General features: G+C 39.1%; 1 protein-coding gene across 4 annotated transcripts in view; it reads right to left on the bottom strand.

The window, feature by feature from the left end:
• WDR19 (WD repeat domain 19) overlaps positions 1-19,503 on the bottom strand; it is a 90,751-nt gene extending 71,248 nt beyond the window's left edge. For 3 of the 4 annotated variants that reach the window (XM_055326128.1, XM_055326126.1, XM_055326130.1), the window contains exons 1-6: positions 19,431-19,503; positions 16,650-16,741; positions 16,278-16,343; positions 14,351-14,476; positions 6,566-6,681; positions 2,424-2,539 (exon numbers count right to left, since the gene is read on the bottom strand). In XM_055326128.1, the coding sequence (XP_055182103.1) occupies positions 2,424-2,539; positions 6,566-6,681; positions 14,351-14,476; positions 16,278-16,343; positions 16,650-16,741; positions 19,431-19,436 (522 nt within the window). In that variant the 5' untranslated portion in view covers positions 19,437-19,503. Of the gene's footprint in view, positions 1-2,423; positions 2,540-6,565; positions 6,682-14,350; positions 14,477-16,277; positions 16,344-16,649; positions 16,742-18,303; positions 18,421-19,430 lie in introns of those variants that run through there. The other variant, XM_055326129.1, reaches the window with a different exon arrangement.
• Between the last annotated feature and the right edge of the window lie 4,282 nt (positions 19,504-23,785).

Raw genomic sequence — 23,785 nt, 5'->3', positions numbered from 1 at the left:
AAATGCCAACATCTACTGATGATGTCTGATATGGATATATAAGAATGAATGGGGAGCTAAAGCATTTGGACTTGTATATCTACCATTCTAATTCAAAATGGCACCAAAATAGAATGCAAAATTTTAGGTTTCTAGAAAATTTTAGGTTTCCACATTAATTAATCTGAGAAACCAGTTTAATTGTGCTATGGTTCTACTCAACATGGTTGAATTACTTCTGCCTCACTTTTGGAGCTTTCCAAGTACAGGAAACAACCAACCAGCCTTATTTTCTATAAATGCTGAAAGCCCCTATCTTCAGTCAAGCCAATCTTGAACAAGCCATGAACAAGGTAGAAGTTTCTCCTCATATCTCTGTCCATGCTCTTTTGCTTGGGTTAAATGACAGATGGTTAAATGTCTTATGGTTTCCACTAAAACAAGTTCCAGCACAGCACATGATTACCTACAGAGACTAAATTTGCAGCTTCACTGGCAGCAGTGGGGTGTGACTATATGAGTAGGTTCTAGTGATATGAATGGAAATAATAAAATGCATCTTCCAGACTAGGTCCTTTAAATATTTCTTGCACTCCACTTCTCTTTCTCCCTTCCCTGGAGCGGAAATGCAGATGTGGTGTGTGGGTAATTATGCAGATGAAGACAAAACATCATTGCAAATGGCAGAGCAATAAGAAGATGGAGGAAAACCTGGGACTGTGTATAGTGCCCTGTGAAAGCAAAGATGCACAGATGATTTGCCTACCTGTCTCTGTTACCTAAGAAAGAGAAAGAGGGAAAAAAACACCCAAACTACCATATCTTAGATCCCCTGTAAGTTTGGACCTGTTACAATTTATCCTATACCTTTACTAATTCAGATCATCTGTCTTTTAAAGATTCACAATCCAACTTTCATTGATCTCCTCCATCTCAAATATTATAGAACTTGTAAACTATACCACAAAATATGGCAATCATATAAGACTGTGTGTGTTTTAGCATGATTTGTTTGTATCTTCTTAGAGTAAGGGCCTATGGTCAGCAGCTTCTAAGATGATCCACAGTGATCCTGGTTTCTTTCTATAATCCCCATCTCTACACCTCTCTGAGTGTGGGCTGGACCTAGGGACTCACTTCTACATAACAAAATATAGCAAAAATAATTTTTTTTTTTTTTAGCAAAAATAATTTTGAGATCAAGTTATTTGTTAAGAGACTGTGGCTTAAGTTTTAAATAGCTGCTCTCATTCTCTTACCACCTGCTATATTGTGAGACACTCTATGGAGAGATCCATGTGGCATGGAAATTAGGCAGGCTTCTAATCAATGGCCAGAGAGGAACTGAGACCTTAAACCAAAACAACCTGTAAGGAATTGAACTCTTGTCAATGACCATGTGATTGAGCTTGGAAACTGATTTTTTCCCAGTCAAGCCTTCAGATGAGACTCCAACCTTGACCAATAAAATGCAGCCTTGAGATCTTAATGCAGCTAGGAATGCACCTGCATTCCTCATCCACAAAAACTATAAAACAATAAATGTATATTGTTTTGAAACTGCTACGTTTGGGGGTAATTTGTGACGAACCAATAGAGACCTAATATAGGACCATATTTCATATTTCTTCTAAAATGCATAGCACAGTGCCATATACCTAGAGGGTATTCAAAGAACTTGCTAGTTAATATTGCCCCAGAAATACTAAATCATAAGCCAGGTAGTCCAAAGTAAAATTTACCCACTGGTGAGATTATGTAGTAACTATAAGTAATACAAATTTCCTTAAGGAGGAGCCACTGAAGATCTAATCAATTGGGAAATTTGAACAGCAGTAAACTTCATCCTAAAATTAAATTATGGTTAGTTTGGAAGCAATTTAACATATCAGTTAAATGTATGGGCTTTAGAATCAGGCAGATCATGGGAAATATGAGTGGCTCAGCAGTTGAGCGTCTGCTTTCAGCTCAGGGCATGATCCTGGTCTGGGACCAAGTCCCACATCGGGCTCCCTGCATGGAGCCTGCTTCTTCCTCTGCCTATGTCTCTGCCTCTCTGTGTCTCTCATGAATAAATATACAAAATCCTAAAAAAAAAAAAAAGAATCAGGCAGACCAGACTCTGAGTCCAGTTATTAACATTTATATTATATATATAAAATAAAAGCTATCTCACAAACATACAGCTTATAACCATAGAGCCGGTAGTCCATGTTAATTCTAGGTAACAGAAAATGTACAAAGGAAGATATTTGGGTAAAGGACTCCAATGAAAGAAAAGTGTTCTAATACATAAAAAAGAACAGCTTTTGTTGTTTAGAATATGAAGTTATTGCATATGTATCTCACATAGGGATTTTAAATTTTCATAGATTAGTTTGTTAGACAAACTTTATTTCAGGAAAAATTTTGAATATATCATACCAAAGATGTTATTGTATTACCTGTCTTATCGTGTCACCTTCCTGATTGCTAACTGTAATCATTTTATCTTCACCACCTAAAGCAAGCAGATTTTCTGCATTCCAACATCCACATGTGATTCTCTTAGTATGTTTTCCTGAAAAAGAGATGATTTGTGTATAGACACATGGGTTTCTCAAAAAAAAATAATAAAAGATCTGTGATATCAATCTGAAAGTCTAATATGTCATGGATATTAAACAGACAAGGAATATTAAATCTCATCAAAGCAGTCAATGTCTAAGCAACCTTATATAAAAGTTTATTACCAAATTCTAAATCAGTATAACTCTGTATAAGAGCAATACTGCTTTTCAATATTATGTGGATATGAGTATAGGCCCTAACACGAAAAGATACTCCTCCATTCCTTGACAAGTTTATTTACCATACAACCAAACCTATAACAATAATGTCTCAAGAGAAGTAAATCCCAAGGCACTTGAGTTATCTTTACTATACTCAGCTTCACAGTATGGTAGACCCTTGGTATAAACAGATTCAACATTCAAAGTTTTGGATATTCATGTAAAGCCAGAGCACATATGACTTCTGATAATGCTGAGCTCCAAATCTGCATGTACCCTAGTGAGACTTGTGTTGAGAACCGAGTCACTTAACCAGTCAATGATATCAGATGGAAACAATGAGTATCAGGAAACTTTTTCATTGAGGAACCTAGCCAGTGCAAAAACTGAATTTTTTGGGTGGGGGAAATCATATACTTGACACTGTGTACATTTGTTGAAGGTCCTAGGATAGATAAATCCTTGAGTCTCAAGATTAATTCTACAATGAGATATAGAATGGTTAAGTATACATATTCTGGAGCCGGACTGCCTGGATTTGAATCTTGGCTCCACCACTTACTATAAAACACTGGGTAAGCTACCTAACATTTCTATTCGTTAGTCACATATCCATAAATTGGGGATAATACTTAGGGCCTGTCTCACAGAGTTGAAGATCAAATGAGTTCAAGCACTTAGAAGAGTGCCAGGCATATATAAAGTGCTATAAGAGTTTAGCTATTTTAACTACTTTTGAGAGCAGAGACCACACTCACTTTATTCTTCCTACCCCTGACAGAACTTAATACAGTACCTATGCAGGAAGGAGGTTCGAAATAAGTAGTTATTAAGTGAGTAGAGCCTAAGGCAGGAGAGTGTCTGGTGTGTTAGAGGCTCAGCAAAAAGGATAGTGTAACTGGAGCAGAGGAAGTAAAAAGAGAGGAATATGAGATGAAATCAGGGAGTTTGCAAGGGCCAAATCATGCAGATGTTGGATGGCCATTGTAAAAACTCTGGCTTTGACTCTGAGTGAGATGGAGAGCCATTGGAAACTTCTGAGCAGAAACCTTACTGGTACCTAGGCTGAGAATATTGTATAATGTGGAAAGAGCTGAAGCAGGGAAACCAGTTCAGAGATTGCAGAAATTCACGTGGAAGATGTCTGAGGCTCACACATAGTGGTAACATGAGAGGTGTTGAGAACAGGCTGGATTCCGGAAATATTTGAAGAAGAGCCTACAAGATTTTCTGGCAAATTAGATGCAGAAGGTATGAGAAAGAGAAGAGTCAAGGATGATGTTAAGGTTTTAGCCTGAAGATCTAAAAGGATGGGATGTCATCAGTGGTGAGGGGGGACAGCTGTGGGTCAAAAGGGTTTTAGAGATATTAAAGTGTTTACTAGACATCTCATCAGAGATGTTGAATAAGCAGTTGGATACATGAGCCTAGGGATAGGAAGAGACAAATATAAGACTGTTCAGGATATAAATGGCATTTCAAATCAGGAGACGAGGGCACAAAAGAGAAGGGATCATGCAGAGAAGACACTGAGATATAGGAGAGTTTAATGATCATAGATTAAGGGACTTATGTGGTACATTGCAATTGGGCCCAAAGAGATGGGCATCAGGAAAGAAAAAGAATGCATGAAGAGAGGTGGGAAATGTCAAAGACCGACTTCTTTCTATACCCCAGAAAGGGAGAAGAAAAGCTCTTCTTTCTTCTTCCTGTGTAGATGATGGCCTCTTGGCTTCCAGAGCTCAGAACTCAGGTTAAACTTAACATCAAGAACAGTTAACCTGTTTTGTATGCCTCCTTACAGTGTTCGGGGCACTTCACATGTACTGACTTATTGACATAATATTAATTCACAATTAATATATTCTGGTAACTGAAGTTTGAATCATGTTACTGGGAGGCTGGCAATATTTAATTAAACCACAGTAAATGAATTTCATGTATACAAGAGCCATGCAACATGAGAACTGCCTGTATCTGGTCTAGCTGAAGGAAATAAATGAGTATAAGATGTAACAAGATTAACAGATTTTAGTTATTGTGAAATGCTGGCAGACCATGCTACCATGTAGTGGCTATCTAGAGTGGAAAAGCTTGGATCTAGGAAAGTGAGTTATTTAAAAGTGAAAAAAAGTAGAGCCACAAATCATAACCAACTCCAAGAGAGGCAGTATGTATTTAGCCAAAGGACCTAAGATACATAATCAGCCTGAATCTCCTCAGGCCCATTTTACACAATAAATGACCGAGAACAGACTCAATATTTATATTAAATACAAAGATCACATATAAAATCACATATGTGTAATAAATACCTGACATGAAATAATCATGCTTTGACAACTTATTTTCTCATATGTCAAGTGTCAAAATTTCTGGGGCCTGTAAGTTAGCTGGTAGGGTGGGTATTCTTACAGATGAAGTGGGATACAAAAAATTGCCTAACTGAAGTCAAATGGTCAATTTACATTGATTTTTGTAACTCAAAATATCTTTAGTTTTATAGGATCAATGGCATTAACTTACAGCTGGAGCACCAAAACCACTGATATTAAAAATAGACATAAATGTGAGAAAAACGGAAATAATTAAGTGTCCTTAGTTGATAGACACTTTCTCAAGTATTCTGTGGGCACTCTTCTCTGCAGAGTTTAATTCCTTCCTTAGCAATAAATGATAATTTTTCTGGCCACCTGGGTATAATTAAGCCTACTAGTTTTACCATTCACCAGCATGATGTTCTAATCATTGAGAAGAATTCATCTGCTTCTTCTTGGGTATTCATTCAGAGGACAGATTGACCAGAGATTGGGGGAATCAAAGAACCTGAACCAAGGTCAAACAAGGAACAACACCTTCTCTAGTCATATACTCTGAGGCAAATGTAACTCACAGTGCACACCTAGACTAAATTGGTGTTTGGAGAGAGTAAGAGGTCAGAATTAAGAATCTAATATAGGGATCCCTGGGTGGCGCAGCGGTTTGGCGCCTGCCTTTGGCCCAGGGCGCGATCCTGGAGACCCGGGATCGAATCCCACGTCGGGCTCCCGGTGCATGGAGCCTGCTTCTCCCTCTGCCTGTGTCTCTGCCTCTCTCTCTCTCTCTCTCTCTCTCTGTGACTTCATAAATAAATAAAAATTTAAAAAAAGTTTAAAAAAAAAAAAAGAATCTAATATATTTGGACCAAACAGTCACCAAATGTTTCAGTCCATCTACTAAGGTATTGATAAACACCAAGCTATTCCATGTCCACAGGTACAATCTAGGTGAGAAAGGGACAAATGGAAGCCATGCTATTAATGTCCTGGTGTCCAAAGGCACAAGCTGCCATTAGAGCAGCCATTCTATGTAGCCTGGATAATTCTTAGTAGACAGTGAAGAGGGATCTTGTAGGTTAGCTAGATATATGGCTTGACCAGGGGAGCTTTACTACAACATAATTTCCCTTGCAGTGCCAGAAAAATCTGGGATGCCAGGGTGGCTCAGCGGTTTAGCACCTGCCTTCATGCTCAGGGCATGATCCTGGGGTTCTGGGATCGAGTCCCACATCAGGCTCCCTGCATGGAGCCTGCTTCTCCCTCTGCCTGTGTCTCTGCCTCTCTCTCTGTCTGTCTCTCTGTCTCTCTCATGAATAAATAAATAAAGTCTTTAAAAAAAAAAAAAGGAAGTGCGAAGGGGCTTCCGACTTCCAGGACACAAATGCAAATATCGCCTTCCTTAAAAAAAAAAAAAAAAAAAAAAAATCTGAGGCAGTAAAACATGACATCTATATAAAGCATCTTAAGTATTTAGCAGTGTTTCCAGGTATAACCTACCCAGCACAGGAATCTTTCGAGATGTCTGACGATTATAAATAAGCAAATTTCCTTTAACAGTTCCAACAGCCAGCACACTTCCAATTTTTGACCAAAGAAGAAAAGACATTTGATCCCTGTAACATTAAGATATAAATCACAAAAAATTCACAATCATAATATCCAAAGAGTTCTTTACAAAAACATTTCATGAATAATTTTAATATCTACTTAGAAGCTAGAGAACAAAATAACAACTTAATGCTTTAGGACAAAGACTAAGTGCTAAAGACATTCTGGAGATGCTTTAAGATGATCTTATGATCAGTTAGACCTAAGATACATATATAATGAATACAAGCTCCGCTTCAGTCATGATGGAACCTCAAATTTCATAAAATGACTCATGATGAGATAGTTTAGTCTAATGACAGTTGTAAATGTGGAGAAATGTTATTGGATGATAACATCACATGCTTTTAAAAAAAAAAAAAAGTGGAATCTGGGTGCCTGGGTGGCTTAAATGGCTAAACATCTGACTCTTGATTTTGGCTCAGGTCATGATCTCAGGGTTGTGAGACTGAGCCCTGCATCAGGCTCCACAATGGGTATGGGACCTCTTAAGATTCTCTTTCTTCCTCAGCCTCCTTCCCTTAAAAAAATTTGAAAAAATTTAAAAGTAGGGTCCTATAACATATTAAATTGGAAAAATCATTGGGAATTCACCACCTTAAGTAGGACATATCTTTTCCAACTCTGTCACTTTTTAAAATTCTTATTTAAATCCCAATTAGGGGATCCCTGGGTGGCGCAGTGGTTTGGCGCCTCCTTTGGCCCAGGGCGCGATCCTGGAGACCCAGGATCGAATCCCACATCGGGCTCCCGGTGCATGGAGCCCGTTTCTCCCTCTGCCTGTGTCTCTGCCTCTCTCTCTCTCTCTCTCTGTGTGTGTGACTATCATAAATAAATAAAAATTTTTTTAAAAAATCCCAATTAGTTAACATACAGTATAACATTAGTCTTAGGTGTGCAATATAGTGATTCAGCACTTCTATACAACACTCGGTGCTCATCACAGCAACTGCACTCCATAATCCCCATCACCTATCTCACTTAACCTCCACCGCCACTGCCATCACCTCCCCTCTGGTAACCATCTGTTTGTTCTCTATAGTTAAGAGTCTCTTTCTTGGTTTCTCTCTCTCTCTCTCTCTCTTTTTCTTCCTTTGCTTGTCTTGTTTCTTAAATTCCACGTAAGACTAAAATCATGGGGCAGCCCCGGTGGCGCAGCGGTTTAGTGCCGCCTGCAGCCCGGGGTGTGATCCTGGAGACCCACGTCGGGCTCCCTGCATGGAGCCTGCTTCTCTCTCTGCCTGTGTCTCTGCCTCTCTTTCGCTCTCTCTGAATAAATAAATAAATAAATCTTTAAAAAAAAAAAAAGACTAAAATCATGTCTTTCACTGGCTGACTTATTTCACTTATAAAATTTATAATTTGTCTTTCACTGGCTTATTTCGCTTATGCAATTTATAACTGTTACACCTTCTTGTCTCCTTTATTATATAGTGTCCTTCTTTGTCTTGTTACAGTCTTTGTATTAAAGTCTAAAAGTCTAAAAAAAAATTAAAAAAAAGTCTAAAAGTCTAGTTTGTCCCATATAAATATTGCTACTCTAGCTTCCTTTCAACATCCATTTGCATGTTGTTTCTCTATCCCCCTCATTTTCAATCTGCAGGTGTCTTCAGATCTAAAATGAATCTCCTTTAGGCAGCATATAGACGGGTCTTGCTTTTTTAATCCATTCTGACGGCCTATTCTTTTGATTGTCTTTTGATTTAGCCCATTTACATTCAAAGTAATTACTGATAGATATGTATATATTGCCATTTTATTACTTGTTTTGTGGTTGTTCCTGGAGATTTTCTCTGACCCTTTCTTGTCTTTCTCTTTCATGATTTGATTTTCTTTAGTGATAAATTTGGATTTCTTTCTCTTTATTTGTTGCATGTTTATTAGTGTTGTTTGATATATTGTTCCCATTAAGTTTGTATATAACCTCTTTTGCAAATAGCAGTCTATACTAAGTTGATGGTTGATTAATTTTGAACTCATTCTTTTCTCCTCTCCTTCCCATGTTTTAGGTACATGTTATATTTTATATCCATTTCTTGTATAAGTTCCTTGACTGAATTTTTTTACAGAAATATTCTGTAAAATTGTGCTTCCTGCCTTTATATTGTCATTTTTGGTTTCTCTTTTGCATTCAAAGAGTCCCTTTTAATATTTCTTGCAGGGCTCTTTTAATGGTCATGAACTCCTTTAGTTTTGTTTGGGAAATTTTTTTCTCTTTCTATTCTGAATGCCAGCCTTGCTAAATAGAATATTCTTGACTGCAGAGTTTTCCTATTCAGTACTTTGAAGATACCATGCCACGCCCTTCTGGCTTGTCAAATTTCTGTTGAAAAAAATCTCCTGCTAGCCTTATGGGTTCTCCCTTGTAAGTTAGTGACTTCTGTCTTGCTGCTTTGAAAATTTTTTCTTTACTACTATATTTTGCAAGCATAATTACAATATATCTCGGCGTGGGTCTGTTTTGTTGATTTTGTTAGGAGTTCTTTGTGCCTCCTGGATCTGGATGTCTGTTTCCTTCTCCAGGTTAAGAAAGTTTTTAGCTACTATTTCCTCAAATAAATTTTCTGCCCCCTTTTCTTTCTTTTCTTCTTCTGAGATTTCTATAATGGGAATGTTATTACATTTGACTGAGTTCTCTATGTTTATTCTCATGTTGCAGAATTCATCTTTTTTTTTGGTTCAGCTTCACTGCTTTCTATTACTTTGTCTTCTAGGTCATTAATTTGTTCCTCTGGGTCTTCCAGCCTGCTGTTCATTGCATCAAGTGTGTTTCTGACCTCATTTATTGCACTCTTCATCTCTGATTCTTTTTTAACTCTTTTATCTTTGTGGTAGTGTCTCACTGGTGTCTTCCCAAGCACAGTGAGTATCCTTATAATTGTTGCTTAAAATCTCCATCAGGCATGTCACTTATATCTACTTCACTTAGATCTCTGGGTGTGGTCTTATTTTGTTCTTTTATTTGGGATAAATTCCTCTGTCTTCTCATTTTTTTCTAAGTCTCTGCTTTCTTTCTTTGTGTTAGAAAATCCAGTTATATCTCCTGCTCCTGAACATAATGACTTTATAAAATAGATGTAGTGCCCAGGGCCTGGAGCTTTAGGGAATGCCCTCAATGTACATTCTGTGCCCTCTGCTATTGTGTTTTGGCTACTCTATCCTTCAGGCCAGTCATCCGCAGGGGCTCTTCTTGTCTGCTGTATACAGTGTTGGTCACTGACCTTAATGTGGTCAGTTTTAACTAAATGTGCTTTGGTTTGCTTGTGATATGAGACCTGTCACCACCACCACTAGAACTGAGGCTCTGCAGCACTCTCTGGTTGGGAGACATGGTGTGAGCAGGGGTATGTGTTGGTCTGGGGGAGGAGCCGGGCACACCAGGACTGAGGTAAGCATGACTGAGCAAAGCAGTTCCGCTAAAGCCAGGGAGTGCTTAGTATAAGCAAATTAGGCAGCCAGTAGCCACACTGCACTGCTTCTGTAGATGGCTCTGTGTTTATGCTGAAGGGTGGGAGAGGGAAATGGCTCACAGAGAGGTGTCTGAGTACTATCTTTCAGGAACATGCTCTAAGAAGAGCAAATAATCTCCCCACTTTCTGCCCTGGGCTCTCTTCAGATGTGTTTTCATGCTATATGTCCCAGGGTTGTTTCCCTGCCTTCTTCCCAGGAGTAGGGCAGTGCCTTCCAGGATTTTTCCTAGCCAAGGCCACGGACATTGAAAACCCCAAGCTTTAAGCACCAATGGTCATGAGAATTCATGAAATTCAGCCCCATTTTCCAAACCAAAGGCTTGCTTGCTGCTCTTCTCCATGACCATGACTCCTTCCCCTCCACAGCAGTCAGGATCCGTTTCTCCACTAGACCATGCCTCCACACTTACCTTCTTCAGTGTGGCTTCTTCTCTCCCTTTAGTTGTAGAGTTTGTTCTGTTAGTCTTCTGGTTGATTACTGGGCTATTTAGGATGATTTGATGGTTATCTACTTGTATTTATGGGATGAGATGAACCTAGGGTTCTTCTACTCCATTGCCATCTTCTTGTTTTTCCCATCTCTGCCACTATTAAGATTAGCTCACAGGGGATCCCTGGGTGGCTCAGCGGGGCATCACTGGGTGGCTCAGCGGTTTAGCGCCTGCCTTCAGCCCAGGGCTTAATCCCAATCCTGGGATCGAGTCCCACATCGGGCTCCCTGCATGGAGCTTGTTTCTTCCTCTGCCTCTCTCTCTCTCTCTCTCTCTCTGTGTGTGTGTGTGTCTCTCATGAGTAAATAAAATCTTAAAAAAAAAAAAAAGATTAGCTCACTTGGAAAGAGGTAGAAAGCACATTTGCCTACCATCAGTTCTTAAGTACATTCTAAGGCCCACTGGTTAAACTTTTATGTAATTCCCTACTAAATGGAATCAGGACTCCTGAGAGAGTAGCTCATTTTATATATCAAGGAAAGAAATCACAGTGGGTATAGAAAAGTGGTTCTGAAAATGCGATCCCAGGACCAACAGCATCACTTGGGAACTTCAGAAATGCCAGTTCTCTGATCCCACCCCAGGCCTACTGAATGAGAAACTCTGGGGGTGGCATTCAGCTGTGTTTTAATAGGCACTCTAATGCAGCTAAAGTTTGAGTGAGAACCACTGACAGATCATTCACTGTTTGCAAAAAGCAATACTGCTTTCAAGAATGCTCATACCTAAAAGACAAAAATTCATGTAAAGTATACAAAAAGTTCATTGTAACAATAGGTGAATGTAATAAAATATTTAGCTAGAAAAATTATTTCTGATAAGTACTAATATCCCAGGCTGCTGGGTTTCATCTATTAAATATATGTTTTTAGAAGATCAATATGCTTGTTTTTCTGTCTGCTTAAGTAGGTGTGACAGCCATGAGAATATGCCTCTCAGATCTCTAGCTACGGAAAGTGTAACTGATGACGGCCCCCACTGGAATCTATTACCTTGATGTGCTGGGGCCATACCTTCCCACAGCTTCCCAGACTGTAACTGAGTGGGCAAGGATACTGTTGAGGCCCATTCCTGAGAGACAGAATTCCACTGATGGGTAACGTTGGCTGAAAGTCTCCTCAGAGGCCTACCTGAACTTTCTTAGAATTGGGCTCCAGTATAAGATGTTTCTACCCAACGTTTCTTCCTTCCCTCTCCCCTTTACAAGGGTCAGATATGCACTGTGGTCTGATGGCTCTTCTAACCTGCTCCTTCTATGTTTCCTTACAGGCATTTCCTGTAATAAATCTCACACACTCAATCCTGTTTGGGAGTCTGCTTTTCAGAAAACATGAATAGAAAGACTTGTGAGCCAGCCAGATAGCACCAGAGAAAGGAGGAACTGCATGAGAAGCCCAAAGTGTGATCAGCAATAGTGGTTATATTTAACAAGAATAGTGTAACAATAGTCCATTCAATAGTTTATCATTACCAACAGTCACATAACAACCAACTAGAAAAAGAGTTAAACAGTATGTTCCAAGAAGATCAAGTAACCAAATATCCTCAAAAGAAGAGCCAGCTGAACAGACCCCATCTTTCTTTTCTTCAGAGATAAGGCCTCTAGAAGGCTCTACAAATTACAATAAGATGTTGTGACACACATAAGTTCCCAATAATGCTAGTGGATGAGAACAATATATAGTGATTACATGTATTTTTGGCCAAGTTAAAGAATATATTATTCTAGGAAAATGCATGTGGCTACAAAAAAAAAAATGCAACCTATGTAAAAGGCACAGACTTAAAAAAGTCTTGCTGATGTAAAAACTTAAGATCAATTAGAAAAGAGACTGAGTAGGATGACTAGTACTTAGGTCTGAATGGCCTTTGGAAGAAGCAACCATGTCCAATGATCCAACCAGAAATCAACTGGTTCACAAATGTTGTATTTAGTTCTCTGGAAAGATTGCTGTACCCCAGGGACATAATTGCTATAAGCCTAGGTAAGATCAGGGGATGTACCACTATAATTCTAAGAAGTTATAAAAATACACTTAGTAAAAACTAATAAATTCAATCTGTTGTGTTAACATAATAATTTAAGATAGTTAAGTGACACTGTAGTAAGTTTTGCAATGATTATATTTGAATATGTTTTGTGTACTAAGATATCTGAAGTGCTCAAAAGAATAAATTCCAACTAAATTTGCAAATGGAATTTAAATTTAAGGAAATTTGTTTGCAAAATTAATATACTTAAAAAAACTGATATTAAAAATTATGTTTAAGTATCTTAGTGTAATAGATTGACCTTTAAATAACAGACAAATAATAGTAGCTGTACCTATGTATATACAAAAGTCTTTTAGACATTAAATATTAATATCAACAAATATTTAATTTGTTCTACCTTGATAATTACAGTAACATCTATACTATTCATTCAGTTCCTGATTTTATGCCTGGCCATGACATGCAATTAAACATCACAACAACTCTGAGATGATGTAAGGAAATGGATCTGTGGGAAGATAGACAGCAGAGGCAGACATATACCAATCTGAAACACCTCAGATTAATTATGCATTTTTCTCTGCGTGAGATTGCATTCTCACTGATGCTTAATTTGGTTCAAGAACCACTAATTGATATTTATAAATATTCTCTTGAATGGAAGAACAGATAGTATGTAAAATCTTTCTAAAAAGTGATATATACCCAAAGTATAAAAGGACAGAGCAAGAAATGAAGGCTCTCAAATCTAGCAAGACTTTATGATGGGTGGACAATATCATCTGTGAATTGCATACCTCATGTGTCAATTTGGAGGGTTAGAGTTACCTCTGGTCCTGTTCTACATGGCCACCTTACTTCCTTCGGGTTGTTATTCCTTAGTAAACTGGAAATATATAGTCTAATCTTGCAGTATGTGTGTGGCCTACCCGCATGTCATATGACACTACGTGGGAGTTATTATTCACATTCCATATAGTTGAAGAAATTGAAGTTTAGAAAGAAGTAAAGCAAGCAACTTGTTCAACGTTGAACTGCCAAGTTTCAGTTGTGAATAAATTTTTCTACTCCATATGGTATAATAGTTTCTATTTTAGCAGAAATCTGTCATTTCTTCTATTACCCAGTATATTTTCCATTTGGGAAGTGTCTCATCTTTTATCCCACTCTTCACCTACAGGAATTTTCAATCCCATGGCCCTGCCTACTACTCTACACAGAGACCTTTTGAATAACAGAGTGGATGTGATAGGGACATGCTCTTCTCTTTGGCATAACTTGCTGTGAAGAATGATATAACCCAATAGCTGGCAGCAGCCATGGGGAGAGTCTGACTTAGAATAAAGTCAATAGAGAGAAAGGAAGACCTAAGAGATGGAAAGAGTCTTGACTGCATCACTAGAACCCCTGGATCCAGCAATGCCTGAGGCCAATCCTATTTGCAGATTTTTCCAGATGTTTTGTCTCATCTTTGAACATTTTAGTCTGTTTCGCCAAAAGCTAATTTTCAAGAAGCTATTTATATTTTACAATTTTAACAATTTTATTCTAATTCATTTGGCAAAATCAATAGGATTATATGCAATAAAAAATAAACTTTCATAGGAAAATAACTCACAAATGCATCTTTATAATGAGAGCAGTAAGTATTATTAGCATCAAACCTACAAACAATCTTATTTCTAAGTGAAGATTTAAAATAAAAAAGTTATTCTTACCTCATACCACTGTCTAATTGGCTGGTTTTATTTGTGTTGGCATCCCATAGATAAATGCAACTAGATTTCTCAGCAATCACTGCTAGGATATCTCCATCTTTATCCCAATCCATAGCAACACAGTTACTTTTAAAAAAAGAAAGCAAAATATAACTATACGTTTTCTTAAAGTAGGAGAAAGAAATTTAAATATGTATTTGTGTTTTTTATCTATAACAAGACCATTCAATCTATTTTGAATAGGTCATAAACTTTCTAAAGTGGAAAATACAACTCACTATTCACTGCTTACATAATACAAATTTTTTTTTTTTGAGAGAGAGCATGTAAGCAGGAGGGGGGAGGGGCAAAGAGAGAGAGAGAGAATCTTTAGACTCTGCACTGAGTGTGGAGCCCAATGCGAGGCTCGATCCCATGACTCTGAGATCATGACCTGAGCTGAAGCCAAGAGTTGGACACTTACCTGACTTAGCCACCCAGGTACCTCACTAAGTTAAATTTGTTATTATTATTGAGGGGATGGGAAAATTTTAAATTCTATTTTAAATATTTTTTATATATATTACATTAAATAAAATCACACCTTGTAAGCACATTTTCTTAGATCCTATAAAGAACCTAGCCTTCTGGTAAAACAAACTCATCAAGTACCCCTACAAAGCAATCACATCTGGAATCAAGAGGTAATTTGTATGACCAAGTGTTAAAGGTTATATCAGATTTACAGAGAGAGGGATCCCTGGGTGGCTCAGCGGTTTAGCGCCTGTCTTCAGCCCAGGGCGTGATCCTGGGGTCCTAGGAGTCCCATGTCGGGCTCCCTGCATGAAGCCTGCTTCTCCCTCTGCCTCTCTCTCTCTCTCTCTGTCTCTCATATGTAAATAAATAAAATATTTAAAAAAAAAAAAGATTTACAGAGAGAAAAAGGTTTCAGCTCAGATCATGATCTCAGGGTCACGGGATTAAGCCCCATGTTGGTGCAGTCTACTTGAGACTCTCTCTTCCTCCCCCTCTACCCCTGTGCTCACACACACACTCTCTCTAAAATAAATAATCTTTTTAAAAAATGCTTATGTTTTGTGTAATCTAAAATAATTTACTGAAAACTGACAGGCCTTGTCCTTTAAAAAAGTATGTCAAGGGGCACCTCGGTAGCTCAATTAAGCATCAGACTGTTGATTTCACCTCAGGTCATGATCTCAGGGTCATGAGATTGAACCTCACATTGGGGCTCACTCAGTGTGGAGTCTGCTTAAGATTCTCCCCCTGCCCCACGTCCCCTGCCACCCTGCTTGCAGGCATACACACTCTTAAAAAAAAAAAAGGTTTAAAAAGTATGTTGAAAGTAATTATTTTCCAACAATTTATGAGAGGAAATATTACAGTGATATGGGCTTATCTTCTCTGCTTATACACAAAATAAGGCTTGTTTATAATTAAATAAGAATCTTTCATTTGGATTCATTTGTAATTGTACATTAAAGCTTCCCTGTGAACGTATGGAGGTTATAAATATCAACTCTAACTCATATGCTATATGTCTACACACTTCACTAACAACTTATGTGTTAAAAAAAATCAAATCCCTGGGGTGCCTGGGTGGTGCAGTCAATGGTCTTTGTTCAGGTTGTGATGTCGGGGTCCTGAGATGCAGCCCCAGATTGGGCTCTGTGCTGAGCACAGAGTCTGGGATTCTCTCTCCTGTTCCTTCTGCCTCTCCCACTTATGCTCTTTCTCTAAAAATAAGTAAATAAATGTTAAAAAAAAAAAAACAGAAAAACAAATTGCTTTGCAATTGAAAAAAGCAAAAGAGGACATACAGATTCTATATAAGTTGTAAAATTCTATTTGATTATAGTTTTAAGGTAATACTTTTTTATCTTTTAGGAAAGAAAGCTTGAAAAAGTTTCTGATCCACCTCTGTACTTACCCAGGTAAGTTAATTTCACTTCTTTTTTGACCATGGCGATCAAAGATTTTCACAATATGATCAGCTCTAAAAGCAAAGAGAACACAAAATTAAAATTTAAGTGTTTCTTTTTATAAATGTATATCAAAAATATTTAAGCTGCCATCCAAATGATTTCAGCGCTCTCTCAGGACAGTTTCATAATTTATAACTACAAAGTTAGTACCAGGGAAAAGATTTTATGAACTGTGATGTTCATGCAGGTGAATGTATTATTCTTCCCACTATACAACCATCACACAGGAACCGCTACTAAATAAATTGTGTGGTTATGCAGGCATACAACCATTTGAAGTCAGGATAATTTACTTAAAACATTCACTGATTTCTTACCCTGTTACTGCAAGGTAGTTTCCTGATGTTTTTTGCCAGGTGAACTGTATTGGTGTGCCAGGCCCACTCTTTTCTAGCAGTGAGAAAACACGCTAAAAAGATAAATATTTTTTTATTTTCAAAACATACAATTAAGGGTTGGTCAAAGATATCCAACATGATCATGAAAACAGTAGGATTCAGATGTTAAAAGCTTACTGTTAGAGCTTATCCAGAAAAAGTCAACAATGTAACAGACAAAATAATCAGATCAACCAACCAACCAACGAACTTCTACAATCTGGTTGTTAAAGTATGGACCTCAACACATAGGCAAGCATTTATTATAAAGTTTTGGTTTAAAATGTTTTTGAAAAAAAAATGTTTTTGAGGGACACCTGGGTGGCTCAGCGGTTGAGCATCTGCCTTTGGTTCAGGGCATGATCCTGGGGTCCGGGGATGAAGTCCCACATCGGGCTTCCTGCGTGGAGCCTACTTCTCCCTTTCCATCTACCTGTGTCTCTGCCTCTCTGTGTGTGTGTCTCTCATGAATAAACAAATAAAATCTCAAAAAAAAACTTAATCATGATAAAAATACAAACTGTCCTTCATTCAAAATTATTTTCTACCTTTACCCACTAGTTATATTTACTTAATCATTAAGTGCTCACTTTGACTACTGGGTGGACAGTGTCAACTCAAAAGCCTTTCTTTTCACCCATACAGTCAAGAACTGGGGTACCCAATATAAAAGCCACAAAACACAGGTGGACTTGATTTTACTGAGGGCTTGAAATGTAGGTAGTCCAAATTAGAGGTGTTGTAAATATAGAATACATACACATTTCAAGGACTATGAAAAATGTAAACTATCTCATTGATAATTTTTTGTTGATTACATATTGAGATAATATTTTTAATATACTGGATAAAATAAAATACATTATTTAAATTAATCTTACCTGTTTATTTTATTTATTTATTTTTAAAGATTTTATGTATTTATTCATGAGAGACAGGCAGAAATAGGCAGGAGAAGCAGGCTCCCTGCCAGGAACCTGATGGGGGACTCAAGCCCAAGATCCTGGGATCTGCCCTGAGCCACCTACGCATCCCTGTTTGTTTTTAAAACATTTTAAGATGGCCACTAAAAATTTTAAATTACATTCGCTCACAGTACATTTATATCAAACAATACTGATCCGAAACAATTACGAATATAGACCTTGAATAAGAAAATTTAGATTTTAATATTAGGTTAAATTATAAACAATTAGGTTAAATCATAGACCACAGCTAGGCATATGAAGTTCACATACTACTACAGGTGGCTTGACAATCAGAGTGGCCATACAAAACTCATTCAGTGCTTAAAATTAAATACCAAGGGTCACCTGGGTGGCGCAGTTGGCCAAGTGTCAGGCTCTTGATTTCTGCTCAGATCATGGTCTGAGGGTCCTGAAATTGAGCCCTGCACTCGGCTGGGAAAGTGCTTGAGATTCTTTCCTCCTCTCCCTTTGCACCCATGTTCTCACTCTCTGTCTTAAAAAATATAAATAAATGTATATATATAATTTTAAAATTAAATACCAATCATTAGTCGTTTGGTATGTTAAGGAGATGAAATCCACCTCTATTGGAAACATAAGTGTATTATAATGACAAATCCACCCACGTTTCGTGGAGCTTGAAAACACCTTGGGGGAAAAAGGTGTGACCTTTGTGACCAAGTGTCCCTGGAACCCCTTCCTGCAAGTGAGGGATCCTTAAACTTCAATCTGACTAGATTCCGGGTAGACCTCTTCTGGCTGTGATCTTACATCTTAGTTTTCTTCATATACAGTATAGTGCTCCATATACAGTAGACTGAAAAAGCGCTAGCTTCAAACCCAGAAAACCAAGGTCTGAACTGTACTTTTTAACTTATGATCAGCTGCAGGGCTTAAAACAAGTCGCTTAAGTTGCCTCAAGCACAAAATTTTCAGTTGCGAACCAAGAGGAATGCTCCTCCGTGCTGACAACTTCAGAAACCGTGAAAGGCTTTAGAAATGTGAAGTCATGATCGATTACCAGCCTGTCAATTCCAATTTCCACGCTAAGAGCCACAAGGAATCATTAGGTCTTCAATTTAAAATTGAACTATCCATTTCTTTGCCAGATCGGGGCGGAGGGCTATGGCTGTGGTAAAGCCGGGGGGCGAGGGCGCGGTAGCCAGGGGCCGGGGATGGGGTCGCCCGAAGCCCAAGCGCAGGAACGGTGCGTGCAGAGGATGATGCTCTCCAGCAGGACCCGCGTGTGCAAGCGCAGATTTCCCCGCGAATTACATCCACGAGCCACTGCGAGATTTGTACATTAGTCACCGGCGATACACTTTGACATTCTTCTTTCGGAAGCTCTTTACTCTTTTTAAACGCTGAGCGGTTGCGCGGCTTGCCAGGGGTTCAGCTGCTTGCGGGGGCCGAGCCTCCCAGCATACCGGTCTCCCCGCCGTGGGTAGTTCGGGGTCTTTTCCGACCCAGTCTGCTCCTTTCGGGCCGTGCCCGGGTTCCCTCCGCCCGCCCCGCTTCAACTCCGTTCGCGGTCCCAGAAGTGAGGCCTCCCCTCTCCGCGTTCCCCTCCTCCTTCCTTCAACTTCGCCCCCCCACCCCCGCCCCAGGTCACCCAGCTCTCTTCGCCATTCCTAGCCCCCCTCGGGAGGAGGGAGGGGGACACAGGCCCCCTCTCCTCAAAGTGACGCTCAGCGGGCCCAGCGCCTGTGGTCGCGTTTCCCCGCGCCGGCCCCGGGGTTTGTAAGTTATTTACCTTCATCTCAAGGCTAGAGCGGCCGCGCGATCCGGCAAGTGCGCAGGCGCGGAGAGTCAGCTCCAGGAGGGCTAACGCGTTCCCGTCACCCAGGAGACCGCGCGAGCAGTGACCAATCATGGAGCTCTACCCGGGGGGGCGGAGCCTCGTGGGGGCCTCCGCAGGGACGGACGGGAGGCGTGGCCTGGAATCACGTGACACTCGCAGAAGCGGGCCCCGAATGGTTGTGCGTCAGGAGCTCCGGCCCACCCTCCCTTCCTGCTTGGACTCTGATTGGACGAGGCCGGGGGACGCCCTTGGGACGTCCTGCGTCAATTTCTGCTCCGGGTGCCGAAGATGCCGATGGCGGCGGGCGGGGGCGCCCGGATTCCAGGGAACCAAAAGGCCCTGAATGTTGCAGGAACCGAGAACGGGGATTTGCTCTGGGGCCAGATACTCGTGCAGAGTACGCACAGGGAGGACTTGGGCGGGCCTGCGCGTCATCTCTCTCTCTCTTTTCCTTCCCAGGCTTCTGGGCTAGAAGACACAGGATGTGAGAAGTAGTCTTTTTCAAGGCGTTAATAGGCCAACTAAATTGGGCAAGAAAAATGAGCACTGATTGCTTCTCTGTTTAGACTTCGGACCTGGCAGCTTTTCCCCAAATATCATGCCTTGCCATAGATTTGTGCTTCCTTCGTTATGAAAGTACTTCTTTTGCCCAAGTGCCCACCCTTTTTTCTTATCAGCATTAGGTAGGAATCGTATTTGCTTCAAGAAAATGATTTCAAGGAACTAATGATGGATGTTACCGTTCTTAAGGAGGATACTGTTCCCTTGGCGTCGGGTTTTGTTTAGTTAGTTTAGTTTCGGGTGCAAGACCTGCCCATTATTATTATTATTTTTAAGACCTGCTCATTAAAATGAAAATATCATTACTAGGTGATTGAGTGAAAGAGAAAAAGGTTAGAGAAGTAGAAATTCAGAAATTGGCCTTCCACTATTTAAAGGAGTGAATGGGACTTTCTAGCTTTAGGGAATGTAAGGGAGACAAAATTTTGCCCTCTTAGGGTTTTTCAGCTCGGCCTGAGAATTAGACTAACCTAAGACAGATTAACGAAGAAAAGCCTACAAATACATGTTCCTTTTCCTAAGGAAAAGACCCAAAGAAATGACACCTGCGTGCATGCATGCTTTTATATTTGGCTGAACAAAGAGAGGCGACTGTGGGAAAGCAATTATAAACTATGGTGAAGAGAAAGAAAAATAATTATGTCAATAAGTTCCGTTTGTATAGACTCTTCAATTTCAGCGTCTCCTTGATGGTAAGAATGCCGTTTCTTATGGTACAGGGAGTGTATCTTTCACATGGGAGTTTTTAATCCCCGTTTTCAGGAAGAAAAGAAGATTAGTCTTTTGCACCTGCTATTTTTTAGGTACCGTTAGCTCAAAATAATCCTTATGTCAAAGTAGCTTATTTTGGAGTGGCATATTTTGCCACTCTTCAGGGGAAGTCTACAGAACAGAGAAATGAAATTAGGCCAGAAAAATGAAAATCAGGAGAGTGCAGAGTTTGCCCTGCAAACCAGGGCAGAGCATTTCAAGAGACTCAAAACATATTATTTAATAGACTATTGGGTTTGTCTCAGAAAAGGTAGTTAAGGTAAAATGATAGAGTAAGGATATGAAGAATTGAAAGAAGTGGGATTATCTGGATAGAGTAGATAATTAGTCTTACTAGCCTTAGTGTGTGTGTGAACTTGTTTTTTAGTTAGAAATTCCATGTCTTGTTACAGGTCTAATCAGATTTTCGACTTCTTTTTGAGTCAGTTTTGATAATTTGTGTCTTTCTAGGAATTTATGCTTTTCATCTAGGTTATCCAGTTTTTTGGCATCCTGTTGTTCGCAGTATTCCTTTATACTTTATTTCTATAGGGTTAATAGTGATGTTTCCTCTTTTATTCCTGATTTTAATAATTTGAATGTTTTCTCATTTTTTCCTGTCTAGCTAAATATGTCAATTTTGTTGACCTTTTCAAGTTTTGGTTTTGTTTTGTTTTTATTTTTTTTAATTTTTATTTATTTATGATAGTCACAGAGAGAGAGAGAGAGGCAGAGACACAGGCAGAGGGAGCCCGATGTGGGATTTGATTCCGGGTCTCCAGGATCGCGCCCTGGGCAGGCCCCAAAGGCAGGCCCCAAACCACTGCGCCACCCAGGGATCCCTGGTTTTGTTGATGTGATAAGTTTGTGTCCCCCAAAAAGATGTGTGGAAGTCCTAAGCCCTGGTATTTGTGAATACAGGTTTATTTGGAAATAGGGTATTTGCAGGTATAATTAAGATATCATTAACATAGCCATAATTTAATATGACTTATGTACTTACAAGAACAGGAAAATTTGAACACAGACACACAGGGAGAAAACCATGTGATGATAGAGGCAGAGATTGATAGATGTAGCTGCACCCAAAGAATGCCAAGGATTGATGGTCGTGTCAGACCTAGGAAGAGGCAAGTAATAATTCTCCCCCATGTTTCAAGGGGTACATGGTCCTGTCAAACACCTTGAAATTGGACTTCTAGCTTCCAGAACTGTGAGACAACAAATTTCCTGTTTTAAGTTGCATGGTTTGAGGTATTTTGTTATAGTAGCCCTGGGAAACTAATATAGATTTTGGTACCAGGTAGTGGTATGCTGCTGTAACAAATACCTACAAGATAAAAATGGCTTATGGATAGAGGCTGGTAGAATTTTGAGGTACTTGGTAGTAAGCTTAAATTGCTTTAAAGACATTGTTGGTTGAAATGTGGACATTAAAGGTGTTTCTGATGAGAGCACAGACAGGAGAGCTATAGAGGAAGTTCCCGAATTTTTAGAGAATAAATTGTCATAACAGAATGTTGCTGAATGTTCACAGTGCTTCCGGTGAGGTCTCAGATGGAAATAAGGGACACGTTATTGGATACTGGAGGAAAGGTGATCCTTGTTATAAAGTGGTAGAGAAGTGGGTATATTATAATTGTGAATTATACTGTGTTGGGTAGAAAGCAGAATTTGTAAGTGATAAATTTGCATATTTAACTAAGGAGATTTTCAACTAAGGTGTTAGAAGGCACAGCCTAGTTTCTCCTTTCTGCTTATAGTAAAATGTGAGAGGATAGAGGTAAGTTGAGAATGAGCTGCTAAGCACAAAAGAACAAGCACTTGGTTGTTTGGAAAATTCTCAGCCTATCCAGATAGCATGTTCTGGAAATGGGGTCACGGGTATGGATAACCATTTACTAAAGAGATTAGGCATGTGACTCATGAATCCAGTCAACCATCAGCAAAAACAAAAGATGAGTGAACTTCAAGATATGGCAACATAAACATCCCCTTGTGCCCTCCTGTACTCACCACATCCCCACTCCCCCCCCAAAAAAACCAACAGCCAATCACTGAGAGATGTATAGAGCATCACAGAGTTGGGAAACAACATCATGAGCCTAATTTATGTGTAATTGGAGTCCCAGAAGGAGCTGGGAGTGAAGGAATAGAATGTTTGAAAAAGTAAAGGTTGAAAAAAATTTCCAAATTTGATGAAAATGCTAACCCTACAGATCCCAAAACTCAATGGACACTAAGCATAAGAACCATGAAAAAAACTAAAAAGTTATTTAAAACCTGTGATGACAGAAAATCTTAGAAGAAGCCAGGTTAAGAAAAATGCATAGAGGAACAAAGATTAGAAAATGAGTAGACTTCTTGTTGGAAACCACGCAAGCCAGAAGACAGTGAAGCAACATATTAAAGTACTGAAAGAAAAAAGCTGTCCACATAGATTCTATACTCAGAAAAAAGATCTTTCAATAATGAAAGTGGCCAGCAAACTAACTCCAGTAATGTATATAAAAAAAGAATGTACAACATGACCAAGTGAAATTTATCCAAGGAATGTAAGCATAGGTCCGTAGCTGAAAATCAATACAATATGCAATATTAATAAAGGACCAAAAAAATGTATGATCACATTAATAGACACAGAAAAACACTTGACAAAATCCCCAACCCTTAAAACTCAACATTCATTCATGATAAAAATACTCAATAAACTAGGAGTGAAAAGCAATTTCCTCAAACTGAGAAAGATCATCTACCAAGAAACCATGTAACTAATGTTATACTTAATGGTGAAAGACTGAATGCTTTCTCCCTAAGCTTAGGCAGGGGGAAGGGATATCCACTCTTGCCACTTCTGCTTACCATTGTACTTGAGGTTCTAGCCAGGGGAATTACTGACAAAAAGGAAATATAGACCATCTAGATTAGACAGGAAGAAGTAAAACTATGCAGGTGTCATCATCTTGTACATAGAAAATTCCAAGGAATCTGCTAAA

Source organism: Nyctereutes procyonoides, unplaced genomic scaffold (genome assembly GCF_905146905.1).
Source record: "Nyctereutes procyonoides isolate TBG_1078 unplaced genomic scaffold, NYPRO_anot_genome, whole genome shotgun sequence".
Taxonomy (NCBI): Eukaryota; Metazoa; Chordata; class Mammalia; order Carnivora; family Canidae; genus Nyctereutes; species Nyctereutes procyonoides.
The sequence above is the reverse complement of the archived record's forward strand: the minus strand, read 5'-3'. Positions and strand labels throughout refer to the sequence as shown.